Raw genomic sequence first — 14,772 nt, 5'->3', positions numbered from 1 at the left:
AAGCATCTGCCATGATCTTTGCTGGCAAGAGCAGCCACTAAACCCTTAATGGGGCCACACTCTTCCAGCAACAGCACCGAAAGCCATCAAGCCAGCTTGGAACGACATCACACTTCTAATTAACCCGGACCCCACCCTGTATAACTGATCCAATGGCATTTCCTATGTTTACATGGCTCTCCACAGCAGCACTCGCTGCTCCAGACACTGGCCTGGGAGGAGAAGGGCTTCCATGGAGACACCTCCCGTGGCCTTAGCCAGGGGCTTTGAAGGACACCGACTGCCTGCGGAGGAGCGCAGACGTGCGGCTGCTGCCAGGGTCACCCCACCAGGCTGCGGTGGTGACTGCCAGGACCCTGCCACAGCCCTATTCCCGGTTTTACGTTGTATTACTAGTATGCGGTAGGATTTTATACTGGTTTGTACATAGACAAGGGGCTCCCTCTCTCCTGGGGTGCTGGGTGCCAGTGCTGGACACTGCCCCGTCGCTCCCCGTGCTCCTACCGAGCTCGGTTCCCCACCCCGGGTTGCTCATGACTGCACTAATCGGCCTCGGACCGCCGTTCCCAGCCCGCCTGGACACCGGCCGGGGGCTGACACCGAACAGCCCCGCTCCAGCTCTTTGCACACCCTCCAGGCTACCGAACCTTATGCCGATAAAAACACATCACCCAACCCAACCGGGCTGGCTCAGCTTCTTCACCTTCCACCCAATCCGTTCCTCGCCCCGGCTGGAGACACCGCCGCGAGTGGGCAGGGGGGTGACCGGCACCGCAACGAGCGGGCCGGGGGGTGACCGGCACCGCAACGAGTGGGCAGGGGGGTGACCGGCACCGCAGCCCCGGGGGTCTCGGTGCCGACCTCTCCTCACGTGCATGACTGTAGAACATTACAGCCCATACGTTCCTACACCACCCCTCTGTGAGCGCTGTATATTTATGTACCGCCCTACAACAATAAAACGCCTCTTTTCTACACACCGCCCACCCGCCTCTCCGTCCCTCCGTCCCCCCGGGGCCCTCCCTCAGCGGGGCGGGCCGCGCATGCGCTGAGCGGCGGCTCGAGTAGGCCGCGGAGCCGCCCGTTGTCGCTCCCCTCGCTGCCGGCTCCTCGGGATCCCCCTCAGGACGCCGGGCGCTGCCGCCGCCGCCTCTCTCCTCCTGCTGCCGCGATGATGATGATGGCTCTGAGTAAAACCTTCGGGCAGAAGCCCGTCAAGTTCCAGCTGGAGGAGGACGGAGAGTTCTACATGATCGGCTCCGAGGTGCGGCCCGGGCGGGAGCCGGGCCCGGGGGAGGCTGCAGGGGCAGCCGGGCCCCGGCCTGGGTTGGGGGAGTTACCGGGGGGCTGAGCGCAGGGCGGGGAAGGGGCTGAGGGGAACCCTGACATCGCGGGAGGGGTCAGCGGCCTTCCAGCCCCTGCGGGCCTTCTCCCTCTCCCCGTGTTGTCAGCGCTACCCTCGGCCCCACGCTGGGGGCGGTGGCCCGGGCTGGGCTCTGCCCGGGGGAGGTGGGCTCTGCTGGGACCAGCGGTCCCGGTAACGTCGGCTCTTAGAGTCCGTGGATGTGTGGAGCGGATCTGTGCTGCTCACAGCCTGAGGCCCCCATTCGAGGCCCTGCTCTCTGATAACTCCGTTTATGAATTTTTGTAGCACGCTTGTTCAGGATTTTGGACTATTTTATATGCCGTGAGTTAGTTAAAGCCCACCCCTAGGCCATTCTGCTCAGTAACCCCACCGGAATCAGCAGCAGAGCTGCTCCAGCCTGGTACTAACTTAAGCCGGGCCCTGGAGTCAGTGCTGGCTCCGTGATCCTCATGCGGAGAGGCTCCCCTGCCTCCCACCAGAGCTGCAGGAGGAGCAAGAGATGCTGCTGCTGCTTCATCACCAGGGAAGTGGTCACGGTTCCGAATGGGAATAAATGTTTTAGCCCCCACCTTGATGCAGAAAAGATGTTGGAGAGGTTAAATGTGCCAGCTACGTGGGCTGAGCAGGGACTGAAGCCCCCTGGGCTCTCCTGTGTGGAATGTAAAGGTTGAAAGAAGAACTGTAACTGCAGTTACAGCTGATGTGTGGGACTGCTGTACCAGACACATGCTAGAGGGAAAGGGGTTGCCTTTTTTTATTGACCATTAATTTCTGTCTGTTGATGAGCAGATTGGAGCAACAGATACAATTAAAAATTACCTGAAAATAGATTTTAAGATCAAAATGAATCTTGACAAACAGGGAATAAAAACCTACTTGTGTGGCAGCCTGCCAGCACACTGCCAGTCTAAAAATCTGATTTCAGATCCTAGAAATAGTTCTGTTGTTCAGCAAATCCTGCTGTAGCCTTCAGCAACAGGTGAGGGTCTTGTGCCAGAAAGAACAGAACTGCTTTACAGATGGTAAGTTAATTTCATGGAATCATTTGAAAGAGGATGATTGGCAGCAATCACATTTTACACTTTCAAAGGATTTAATACAGAATGCAGATCTCTGTATGGAATTGTTGCATTCAACCAATTAAAGATGGCAAAGCAAAAGTGATAAACCAGATACCCAGCTTTCAGACAGTTGCTTTAATTCCTACTGAGCATTGTGCATTAAAACAGAAATTGAAGTAAAGAAAGGTTAGGTTGTTCAAAATTACATGGAAGTGAATGGAGTTTCTTCCTATTAAATGGATTATTGTCAGCAGGTGGGAGCTTTTTCATATTGGACGGGTGAAATAAGTGCTGCAAAAACTGCAGCCCTGTATGATGCCAAGCCCAATGCAAGCAATAACAAACAAACAAAAAATCCTCTCATAGAATAATAGAATCATAGAATAGGCTGGGTTGGAAGGGACCTCAGAGATCATCGAGTCCAACCCTTGATTAACTACCGCTGCAGCCACTAGACCATGGCACTGAGTGCCACATCCAGGCTCTTTTTAAATGTCTCCAGGGATGACGAGTCCACTACCTCCCTGGGCAGCCCGTTCCAATGTCTGATCACCCTTTCCGTGAAAAAATTCTTTCTAATGTCCAATCTGAACTTCCCCCGGCACAATTTAAGACCGTGCCCTCTTGTCTTACTGAGAGTTGCCTGGGAAAAGAGCCCAAGCCCCCCCTGGCTCCATCCTCCTTTCAGGGAGTTGTAGAGAGTGATGAGGTCTCCCCTGAGCCTCCTCTTCTCCAGGCTGAACACCCCCAGCTCCCTCAGCCTCTCCTCATAGGATCTGTGCTCGAGTCCCTTCACCAGCCTGGTTGCCCTCCTTTGGACCTGCTCCAGGACCTCCGATATCCTTCCTAAACTGAGGGGCCCAGAACTGAACACAGGACTCGAGGTGAGGCCTCCCCAGGGCTGAGTACAGGGGCAGAATCCCTTCCTTGGACCTGCTGGCCATGCTGTTCCTGATACAGGCCAGGATGCCATTGGCCTTCTTGGCTACCTGGGCACACTGCTGGCTCATGTTCAGCTTCCTGTCAAGTAGGTTCCTCTTGTCATTACAAAGACCTGAACATATTTCAGCTTTGCTAAAAAGCCCTCTTACATGGAATACCAGGCCATACTGGAACACCAAGCCATGTCTCCACTTTTCTTCTTGTAGGTGGGGAACTACCTGCGTATGTTCCGGGGCTCCCTGTACAAGAGGTATCCCTCACTCTGGAGGCGACTCGCCACGGTGGAAGAAAGGAAGAAGATAGTGGCCTCCTCACATGGTGAGAGGATAAGGAAACGTTCCCAGTAATGTTCATCTGTAATTTGGTCTTTGAAAACTGTCTCTGGTGATTCAGAAGCTGTTGTGCCTCTCAGGCTGGGTGAATCATGTTAGATTGCTCCGGTGCTGGAGCACTTGGCAGTGGTGGCACTGGTAGCTCCTGGTTCAGGCTGGCAACAAATGTCAACTGATCAAAAATGTTCTAAAATTAAAACATCCATTGTGGCTTTCCTGGCGTTGGCTGCGTTCATCACAAAGCAAAAGCCACATCTCAGAATCAATATCTCATTCCAGAAGAGACTTTTACGGACAGAGGAGCATTTTTGTCAAATAGGCAGGAATGTTACAAGGCTGCCCCATAGAAAATGTGCACCTTTGCTTAACTTTGTTTTTTGCAGGGCTGGAATGTTTGGCTCCCAGGATTTCTTGTGGTGTGTTGCTAGTGGTGTGATTACTACAGTATTATTTTTGGTGGGAGACTAATAACAAGCAGTTAATTTTCTTAGTGATTTGATTAGTTGTACATTCCTCTGACTAAAGCATAATACAGAGAAATGTCTCCCTAATGTCTCCTTCCTCCAAGTATCCTGCTGATCTTTTATTTCCTTTCTTGTTTTCTGCCAACAGAAAATCAGAGGTCTCACAGTCCCAGAAGATGTAAGTCTTATCTGCCTGTTATTCTGAGCTGTGCTAGAGGAAGAATCTCCACTGTGACCCTTGGTGCTATTACAATATATATTAATGTCTAATCTTCTTCCTCTGATCTCTCCCTGTGGTCACCCTAATTGTGCATCCTGATCACATGCTTCACTCTTTTTTTCTCAGAATCTTAGCAGGACTTTCCTGAGTCTTGTCAGCTTTTTTATTGACCGTTGCCTCTCTGTTTCCAACCTCTAAGTCCACTGAGGATTTTTTTTTTTCTGGCCTTTTCTTCCCAAGAAGGCCGTGGAAGAGATTTTCTGTCATTTTGGCAGATGTAGGTGTGCAGAGATAAACCATGTGATCCTAAAGGGCAACTCAGGGTAGGAAAGAAATGTTTTTCTCTTCCTCTCCTTAAGTAAAAGCATGTTAGCTTTAGAATTTACATAACTATTATGAGGATTAAGAACTTTTTTCTGAAAAGTTTTGTAGCCTTCACTTCCATCTTAGGTAAATTTCATAAGAGAAATGATCAGTCTATAAATAAATTGCACCCTGGAGGAACGAGGTTCATCCAGTTGTAATACTTTAGGGAAGTTCATGTAATTCTAACCCTCCCTGTATCATGACTCTTGGTCCAAATGAAAAATGCATTTAATACAGTATGAACAGGGTAACTATACAGAGTAAAGAGGTATTGATGTTTTTTGCAAATCTTGGCTCTATTGCTGTGCAGCCACTCCAAGGTGCTTTTGTCTCTAGAATTACATTTCTTCTCTGGGCTTTGTGGTAGGGATTGTCATGTATTAACTAAGACATTCCACCCCTGCTCCCAAGAAAGTCACATTTATTCCTGCTGTTTAGATGGATGTTAAAAACTGATTGTATTTCTTTGGTGCCAGGCACTGTGGCTGAGTTTCTGGCCACTCCAGTGCAAGTAATCAACCCAGCAGCAGAGCATCCTGGTGTGGGAGGGAAAGGGGAGGCTTCTGGCAACTCAGACATGACTGTAGAAAGTTTTGTCAGCCTCGTTTATCCCATATGTACAAAATGACATAACAAAACCTTTCTCAAAAATTAAATGTCTACGAGAAGATAAATGAATCCCCAAGGACTTTAAAGACACAGATTTGTACCACTGGGTAACCTGTTCTAGCCCCTCCTGCAGCATGGGGGAGTGAGGGGGGTTGTCACTATGCAGCCTGTTTATGATCCACTGCTATGCAGAACCTGTCTGTGTTAATTAGTGGCATCTTTCCTGGTCACAGATCATGGTTATACAACATTAGCCACTAGCGTGACGCTGTTAAAGGCCTCTGAAGTGGAAGAGATCTTGGATGGAAACGATGAGAAGTACAAAGCTGTGTCTATCAGCACAGAACCTCCCACCTACCTCAGGTAACCAGCGGCCGTGAGGGCCAAGATCAGAGCTTCCTGGGAGGTGTCAGCTTGGGCAGGAAGCACAAGATGTTGCCTAAACCCAGGGCATGGTGCAGGGGGTGCTTGCCCGACTGTACTTAACAGTATTTTGTAGAGATGAGCAAATGAAGATCTCCAAAAAGTAAAGATTGGTTTACTGCCCACATGCAACAGGAAAGGAAACAGAACTGTTTGATGATCCAGCTCTTTTTGCAATCATTGCATTCCAGCTGTAACAGATGGTTTGCAGAACACACTCCCTGCACGTACTGCCTTCTTCTGAAGATGGTGCCTTTATCTGCAGTCCTTTTATGAAGTATAGACAGAAAATCCAAGTATGAACCTTATATTTATAACGGTGCATTTCTGTTCATACCTGTTGAATATCTGTGAGCTTCCACAGGGCTTCCCAGGGGCTCAGTGGAACTGGATCATTGAGGGTTCCAAAATAAAATAGCAGGACCTCATAATAAGACTTTTTTAAAATTCTACCATTCCCTAAGTAGCAGCAGTGGTGCTCAGGGCCTGCAGTTTAACATAGAACCTCCTTTTTCAGAGAACAGAAGGCAAAGAGGAACAACCAGTGGGTACCAACCCTGCCCAACAGCTCTCATCACCTGGATGCAGTGCCATGCTCAACAACCATTAACAGAAATCGCATGGGCAGGGATAAGAAGAGGACGTTCCCTCTGTGGTAAGACAGCTTCCTGCTTCCAAAAAGGGGAAAGAAACAGTAACCAGCATGGTGCACTGCCAGGGTAGTGCTGATGTGTTAATGTGATGTGTTTCATCTCTGACAGAAGACCTACAGATGGTCCTTTGGAGGACCTTTGGAGGTTCTTAATTAAACTGTATGTCTTGAGGCTCTTCCTTACAGAGCCATGGCTCAGGAAGCTTTTCATTTGTCAGGAAAAGGGTTTGTTCTTTTCCTAATGGATTCCTTCTACTTTGTGATTTGCTCAGCAGCTGTCATTTGAGGAGCTTGCAGACCTCTGTAAAGGACAGTCTGCCTCTCACTAACACATTCCAGGATCTTTGATCTCATTTATTCAATGCCAAATGATGCTGTGTCTCAGGACTAACTTTTATTTTCCATGATAAAACTTGAGCAAACCAAGATAAAATGTAATCCTGGAAAGCTTCCTTGTTTTATTTGCAAGGATGTATCATGATAGATGCAGTAAAGGTGATAAACTGGTATTGGTTGCCATAGCCCTGTGAGCTGGCATTGAGGAGTCTGTTTAAAGGCAAACTGGGGAGTTGGAGTGTGGGGATTGCTCCCAGTAAGCATTGCTTTCCCTCTATGGATGCCAGATGTGTTGTGCTAGTTGCATATACCATGTTGTTGCTCTTTGTATTAGCTTTGATGACCATGACCCAGCAGTGATCCATGAGAATGCATCCCAGCCAGAGGTTCTGGTTCCAATCAGGCTTGATATGGAAATTGATGGGCAGAAGCTCAGAGATGCCTTTACGTGGAACATGAATGGTATGTGGGAAGGAGGCTGGAGAGAGACAGTGTATCCATCACTAAATACCAGAAGAGAACAAGCATGAGTGTGCCTGTCCCTGTCCTGTACACACAGAGCTTTAGAGCTGTCCCAGTTTCAGCTCTCATGTTTCTTAGCAAATGCTTTGCCACTTCCATGGGCTGCAGTCATTCCTGGACATGTGTGATCTGAAGAGTTTAAGTGGCCTGTTCTCCTGACTCAATGCTTCAGCTCAGTGGTCTGAGGCTATTCTGTTAGCTGAGGTACCTTAAGTACAGAACAGTTGATGTGTGTGGCTCCTTTATGTGTGTGTATTGTCAGACCATAGTTGCATTGTCTTCATGGAGCAAGGAAAGAAGGCTGTAAGTCCCTGTGTTGTTGTGCACATCCTTACAAACACTCTTTTAAAAGCAAAAGGTGATGTCTTTGGGATTCTCTATGACACGCTGTGGGATTAATTTTATGTATTCTGTAAGTGACAGACATTGATTTCTAAGACAATTAACAGTGTCTCTTCATTCTTGTTCTGTATCAGAAAAGCTAATGACCCCAGAAATGTTCTCTGAGATTCTTTGTGATGACCTGGATTTGAATCCTCTCACTTTTGTCCCTGCTATTGCCTCTGCCATCCGACAGCAGATTGAGTCATATCCCACTGACAGTATCCTAGAGGACCAGTCAGACCAACGAGTTATCATTAAGGTAATACTGGAAGGCAGTAGAACAAGAGTGGAGCCATTTGGGTTTCCCTGGTTATACTGGGGAGTAAGGGGGCAGGGAAAGTGTACAAAGGCTTTCTCAGAGTGAAGGAGCTCTTAATTCCAGTCCCACACTCAGTCTTCATTTTGTCCTTTGTACTGCAAACACAACCAAGGTAGAGGATTACTAACCATGTGCCAGCTCTTGAGATGATAAAATTGTCAAGTCCTTTTGGAAGAACTGAGCCTTGGGGAGCAAAGCAGAGTCATCTTCATGCCACTGAAATTAAGAATTGAGTTTAAAAGCTCTGCAGATGAAATGAACCACTCTGTTTCTCTCCTACAGCCTCTTCCTCCTCAGTTAAATTACCCTTGACAGACTGTTGCAAGAATGGAAACAAATGACCTGTTTCTTCCTCTGTCTCCAGCTAAACATCCACGTAGGGAACATCTCCCTTGTAGACCAGTTTGAATGGGACATGTCAGAGAAGGAGAATTCACCAGAGAAGTTTGCCTTGAAGCTGTGCTCAGAGCTTGGCCTGGGTGGGGAATTTGTCACTACTATTGCCTACAGCATCCGGGGACAGCTGAGTTGGCATCAGAAGACATATGCCTTCAGGTACAGAACTGTCATCTGCCTAGCAGGGAGTGTGTGTGAGTGTGTGTGAGTGTGTGTGTGTGTGTGTGTGTGTGTGAACATTCACATCAATGAACCTTATAACTGCTGACCTGATGCAGAAAGTTTAATTTGAAATTTATCCTTATGGCTTGCACCCGTTCTGCCCTCCTTACACTTCTTTGTGTTTGTGCTCAAGTACCTTTTTCTCTCAGGTGTCATCCATTCCAGGACCAAATATTAATGAAATATCAGCTTTTGCTGCAGAGTGAAAGGCTGTTGTAATTAACAGTGCCTGAATACCTTGTGTCTCCCTCTTCTGATGTGTGCTGATGATGAGCCCCAGATAAATGTCTGTTCTGTTGGCTTTGCCTGGGCCATCCACTGTTGCAAGCTTTGGTGTTTTCAACTAAGACTGATTAAAACTGCCATGCTCTCCCCTGGCTGATGTTAAAGTTGACTTGATCATAGGCCCTTCTCTCAGCTGGAATCCAGCAGTGTCAGCTTTGATTAGTCAGCTTTGTAACTTGTCTCCTAATAATAATCATTTCCAGTTGTGCTGTGCAGCATTCTGTGATGGGTTACTGTACTGATGTTATCCCCAGCAGGGTGCTGAGTCTGCAGGCTGCAAGTTTTCCTTCATGTGTGCTGGGAGGGGTTTTGACCTCAGGTCATGGTAACAGTAGAGGAAGTTTGAGTTCAGCAAATGATGTGTCTGCAAAGGCAAAGGAATGGTAGTGTTGACACAGGTTTTGTAGAGGTCAGTTGAGGGAAGTGGGTGACCTGCCTGGCAGCAAGGGGACAGATGCCCAGCCCTGTCCTGCCTCTGGAAGAGGGCTGAGAGTAGTTGATGTGGGGTAAATGTGGAGGAGCTGGAGGCTGTGAGGCAGCTGCTGCCATGAGCTCTGCTTCTTCTTCTTCCTCTGTCCAAAGGTTTCTGAAGCTGTTAGCTTTGTGTGTCCAACCTGCTGATGTCCCTTCTCCTTTTTGCCTGAGCATTCCCAGCAGTTTGAGCTTTCTTCTTCATATTCTCCTTGAAGTAGAGAGGAAACTCTGCTCGTGCCATGCTGGCCAGAAAGCCCTCACTTCTAGTTACAATTCACCTCTCCAGTTAATTTACTTTGACAACTTTCACATTTGCTTGTTATTTAGTGGGTGAGAGGCAGGATTTCAGTGTGGACAATAAATTTTCTCCCTCTTTCTGATGCTTCTCCACATACTGCAGATATCTGAGTTAAGAAATGAGTCTGTGTGTATGTTAACACTTGCAAGGGAGGTTAATTTCTCCCTTTGCTTCCTACCAGCCTTTGTAATTTACAGCAAGGAAGGTTTTAGTCAGTGCTTCCCAGTTTTCTTAGATTATTGCCAGTTTCACACTAATTCTCTAAACGTGTATGTGGCCATGGTTACTAAAGAGTGCTTCTTATCAGGGGTAATTCAGAAAGGTAGATTTCAGGCTTTTTTTTGGCTGTTGCAAAATACTGCAAAGGGAGACTCAAAAACTAGGAAGGGAACCCCAGCAGAACAAAGTATGTAGACATGAGATGTTCTAGAAAAAAAAACATCTAATTTAAATCTTGTTTTGTATTGTAGTACAAACATGCCCTCCTTTTTCCTTTTCATTCCAGCAAAGGAGTACTTCTGAAACCTTACAGTGATTAATGATATTTGGGTTCTGTGGTTGGTTAGTTCCTGAAATCCCAAACCACAGGAGTGGTGGTTGCTCCAAAGTTATTCCACTGATGTAAGGAAAGGGTATGCTTTAGATGTATCAAAAGAACCTTAATATCTCAAGGGACTGGGGTTTTGAGAAGTCATGTGCCTCTTAATCATCTGAGGGAGAGGTGAAACTGTCTTTTTAGTTGATGAAAGCCAGGGCAGTTCTTTCAGGTGGCCTGCTCTGTGCAAAACAAGGAGAGCCTGAAAGCCCAGTGGAAGGGGCAGGATTGGAAGCAGACAGGTAACTGGTGCTTATCCTCTTGATCAAAAAATAACAGCAGAGGGGGAGCTGTCTTACTTGGAGGCCAGGAGATGAGGGAGGATTTTTTCAGTTTTATCTCTGATTCTGAGCTATAGAATTGTATCTGAGTTGGCTTGCAGTTAAATCTTGTGCACAAGGCTGGCTTTCCTACCCCCAGTTAATTCTACTGAGTGCTCAGTGTTAAGCACAGTGAGGTAGAGACCACGTTATCAAATTAAAAAAAAAGCCAGTTAGGATCTAGCATTTAGCCTGGAATGTGTGGCAGTGTGGGGCTGAGAGGAAATTCCTGGGTTTGAGTGTTGCTTACTGGATGTCAGCAGTACTGGAAGGAGATGTGACTGAAGGATGTGTCTCCCAGGATCAGATACCAAGGGCCCTGGATGAATTTTTCATTGTAGCACTGCTTTGAAGAGCTGTTACTTTAGATAAGTAGCTTTGATGCAGTTGTGTGTTCCCATGATGATTACATCCGAGTTCCTTCCTGGGGGAAGGAGAGGGCTGCCCATGAGCCCTGAATTCCTGTACAGGGAAGCATCTCCCTGGGGAGGGAGCAGGATGTGTGTGCACACCTGCTGGAGGGCTCCTCTCACACACACACACACACACACACACACACACACACTTTGTGCAGCCCAGGCTGAGCCACTTCCTAGAGCCCAAAGCAAACATTTACATTCTGAGGCTCCTCTGTATTTATGCCGGGCTTCCGGCTGCACTGTCAATATTTGGGAAGCTGCTCCTGGTCAGTTCCTGTTGATTTTTACTGAAAAGTGGCTCCTGAAGCAGTAAATATTTTTGTGCATGTGATAATACAGCTGGTATTCAGGGCAGAGAGATCTCTGAGGAGCAGGTCTTGTGATCTGGGACAGAGCCTGATGTTGCACTGCTTGTGCAGGCAGCAGCCACAGCAGGTCCTAAAAGACTGCCCTTTCCAAGGCTTCCTCCACCATCAGGCTCCCAGAAGGCCAGGCTTTTGTCAAGGAAGAGCTGTCAGAGGTGTGCTAAGCAAACCACAGCTAGGAAGGCAGAATTCAGACTGGCAAAGCTGGACAAAGATTCCTGCTAATGGTCCCTGCTCTCTGCTGCTGCTCTGGGAGAAGGGCTCCCAGCACTGGAACAAACTTGGCTGGTGCTGATTGGGCTTGAACCCTGTCAGCCAGGTAGGTAACAGCCTTTGTGGGAGAGAACTGCATCAGCCATGGCTGCTTTGACAAAGCCCTCTCCAGTGGTGAAAGGAGATGGTTGTAGTTGGTCTCCCAGAGGCTTCAGGTTCCTGAGACTGATCAGCCCCTGGTGTGCTTCTGGGAACTGGGATGTACTAAGTGGGGCTAAGAATGACTGCTTGAGCCTGAAAGACTGCAGATGATTCTCTGTTGTCCTTGTCTTTCATCTGGGCTGGTAACCCAGAGGAGTGCTCTGGGACCACTGATGGACCTTGCTTTGTTGTCCTCTGTCCTGCCACGCAGTGAGAACCCTTTGCCGACCGTGGAAATTGCCATTCGCAACACGGGGGACGCTGACCAGTGGTGCCCCCTTCTGGAAACCCTCACGGATGCCGAGATGGAGAAGAAGATCAGAGACCAGGACAGAAATACAAGGTGCTGCCACTCGTTCAGAGGGTTCTACTTCTGGCCTGTCTCTAAGACAGAAGTTAAAAGCTTTGATGTTTGTCTTTCTCTGCTGGGAGCCAACTGGCAGCATTTCAGAAACTCATATCCCTTTAGCTCCAGGATATTAAACTGTTATCACCTTGCTCCATAAATATTTCAATCTCTACTTTAACCATCTCCTACTTGAAGCAAAGTTTCCTTTTTTTTTTTACCCCTGGGCTCTCTGCTTGTGCAGGGGGATTTGTTTCTTTAGGAAGGCATTCACCAAAAATACTGGAGTTTCATGCACTGTCATGCTACCTAGAATCCTGCCACAAGGCTTCCTTTGTAGGATAAAATCCTGTTTGATGTAGGAATGGGCAAGCTCTTGGCTCCAGCCTGGCTGCTGCCAACCTGTTTGCCAGCATGGGAGCAGTGTTGTGATTCCAGGAGGAGCTCTGCCCACCAGAGAGACCCACTGAGCAGTGTTTGACAAGCAGTAGAGAGCACTCACTCCTGCTTGGTGAAATTGCTCCTGGTATATATGAATGAACTGCTAAAATCTCTCCAAAGGATACATTGTGGGAAGAGGAAATATGCTGACCCAGCTCTTTCTAGGATGTTTTGTGGTTTTTTTTTTATTGCTGATTAAGAGTTTTGTAATTATTTTGCTTCTCAGCTATGGCTGGCTGACAAGTTTTCAGCAGTGATCAGTTCAGTCTAAGTTCATGAGTACAAATGCCCTAAAAGCTGTTACTGAAAATAGTCTCTTAGCCTTATCAACAGGAGCACTCTCACGTGACCAATAAACTTGTCTCCAGAGTTCACAAAGCAGCACAAAGAAGCCTCCCCAAAAGTGTTGGTTTTAATAAGACTTCACCTGCCTGTAACACAGCCCTTACTGTGCCTCTTCTTTCTCTCCTAGGCGCATGAGACGTTTGGCCAATACTGCTCCAGCCTGGTAAATCTTCCTGCTCTGACACTGGTGCTCTTCCCACAGACTTTATCCCTACTTCTTTCCCCAAATGGATCTAGGATTGGCAGGGGTCTTTCTGTCCCTGAAAGGGGCACACATTCCACTTGCCAAGAGTTCCCAGTACTGCTGACTTCTGCCCCCACCCCCTCCACCTCAGTGCCACATAGCAAGGGTGCTGTGTTAGCACGTGATAGAGCTGAGACCTGTGGCAGCTGTTGGAGCCCTTCCATACCTGTGTGTGAACAGTGTAAAGATTCTTTTGTATAGGTGCAACATGCACTGTTAGTACAACTTTTTAAATAAAAAGGAACACATACTACAGCTGGCTTCAGCAAGTTTGAGTGAATAGTGAATCTCACCATGGTTTGTGCTGTTCTGGTGACTGAGTTGTCCCAGGGCCTAAGATTAATACTGGTGTGGATAGTACTGAGCACTCATGCTCAGTTTGCCTGAAGCACAGTGGATACTGCAGGCTCTCCTTCAACAGATGAAACACCTCAAAACCTTTTGCTGCAGGGGAAAGTGAGTATGAGACTTAAAACTAGAAGCAGCAGCCACCTCTAAATGGCTGTCACCTCTCTTGGTGCAGAATGGAATGAACTCGGGGAGGTGTTGAGCTGGCTTACTTGACCAGGGTAGAAAAGTTTAACTGACATCACAAATTAACATCAGTTCCTGTCAGATGTCAACTTGGTGTGTGGGGAACCTTTTTTTCCGTGAAGACTGCATCTGGAAAACAACAGAGTCTCTGAGCTGGTACAAAAGCTGAAGCCTGCCCTGAGAACTGCAGCTTCTCTGCAGCCAGCAGCTTTCCTGTGGCCACTGTCAGCTTGTGTAGCTGCCAGTTACAGTGCCCACAGCAAAGTGGGTGTCTTCAGTACCCTGAACACTGTAGTGTCAGGATTCTGCAGCCCTACAAACAACCTGTCTTTCCCTGGGGAGTTTAAAAACACACAGTTCATTGAAGTGAGATTAAAAAAAAAATCCATCTTGCTTAAAAACTAATTAAGAGTCTACCTTGCTGTTGAGGCACACCAGCTCTTTGATAGAGTTCCTACCATTCATTGCCAGAACTGATGAGTGTTGCAAGCAGGGCAGGTTTTGCTGGCACCCTGACAGTTACATTCAGGCTTTTATGATAAAGCCAGTAGGTTTTATGAGCCTTGCTGATCCACCCACACTGCTAGCAGAGTCAAAAAACACTCTCTGGCCTTAATTAATCATGTTTAGACTTGAGTAATAGCAGAACCAGTCCTGATTCCTGGGTGGGAGGGAACCTTTTCCAGATGTTAGTCTGCAGGAATGACAAACTTGCAATTTAGCAGTAATACTATTACAGTCTTACCCTTGGCTCCTGTGCCAGGGTGGTGCTCTATCCACTATTCCTTATTAGGGAGGCTGAAAGGTTATTTCAGCATGTCAGGCAAAAGGTTTAGCTGCATCTTACCTGCCTCCCATGCAGAAAACATACTGTGTGTCAGACAGAAAACCTCCCAACTCTTCCTGAGATCATTTCAGCCTCTTTCCTATGATCAGGTACTTGTGCAAGCATCCCCCCTCAGGGGATGTGACCAAAACAAGCATGAAAAAACTGTAGCCTTAAACAAGCATCTGTGGTGACATTTTTTAATTGCTGTGAAGCTTGTGGTTACTTAGACTTTCATACCAAGGCACAGAC

The 14,772-nt window shown here is 47.5% G+C and overlaps 1 protein-coding gene and 1 long non-coding RNA gene across 3 annotated transcripts; both read left to right on the top strand.

Annotated features, from left to right (window-relative positions):
- Positions 1 to 646: 646 nt before the first annotated feature.
- On the top strand, positions 647 to 977 carry LOC139805344 (uncharacterized). The gene is made up of 2 exons (XR_011729778.1): positions 647 to 749; positions 813 to 977. It is a non-coding gene; the product is annotated as an uncharacterized lncRNA (long non-coding RNA).
- Positions 978 to 1,010: 33 nt separating this feature from the next.
- Positions 1,011 to 13,413, top strand: SMARCB1 (SWI/SNF related BAF chromatin remodeling complex subunit B1). Of its 2 annotated transcripts, XM_071763628.1 has the most exons (10): positions 1,011 to 1,264; positions 3,576 to 3,687; positions 4,314 to 4,343; positions 5,594 to 5,723; positions 6,301 to 6,438; positions 7,106 to 7,233; positions 7,770 to 7,936; positions 8,361 to 8,551; positions 11,996 to 12,127; positions 13,044 to 13,413. In XM_071763628.1, exons 1-10 carry the CDS (start codon positions 1,172 to 1,174, stop codon positions 13,081 to 13,083), a joined length of 1,161 nt encoding a protein of 386 aa, XP_071619729.1. In that variant the 5' UTR covers positions 1,011 to 1,171; the 3' UTR covers positions 13,084 to 13,413. The 2 variants fall into 2 exon arrangements, with proteins under 2 accessions (XP_071619729.1, XP_071619728.1); XM_071763627.1 differs by lacking the exon at positions 4,314 to 4,343 and having other exon boundaries at positions 1,045 to 1,264.
- The last annotated feature ends 1,359 nt before the right edge of the window (positions 13,414 to 14,772 follow it).

The sequence above is a fragment of the Heliangelus exortis genome, chromosome 19, assembly GCF_036169615.1.
Source record: "Heliangelus exortis chromosome 19, bHelExo1.hap1, whole genome shotgun sequence".
Classification (NCBI taxonomy): domain Eukaryota; kingdom Metazoa; phylum Chordata; class Aves; order Apodiformes; family Trochilidae; genus Heliangelus; species Heliangelus exortis.
This window is presented reverse-complemented; position numbering and strand designations above follow the sequence as displayed.

Excerpts from the sequence above, each read along its gene's own strand:
- SMARCB1 (XM_071763628.1), top strand. The coding sequence starts at position 1,172 with ATGATGATGATGGCTCTGAGTAAAACCTTCGGGCAGAAGCCCGTCAAG. Across the intron at positions 3,688-4,313 it reads GATAGTGGCCTCCTCACATG|AAAATCAGAGGTCTCACAGT; the intron begins GTGAGAGGATAA and ends TTCTGCCAACAG. Across the intron at positions 5,724-6,300 it reads GAACCTCCCACCTACCTCAG|AGAACAGAAGGCAAAGAGGA; the intron begins GTAACCAGCGGC and ends CTCCTTTTTCAG.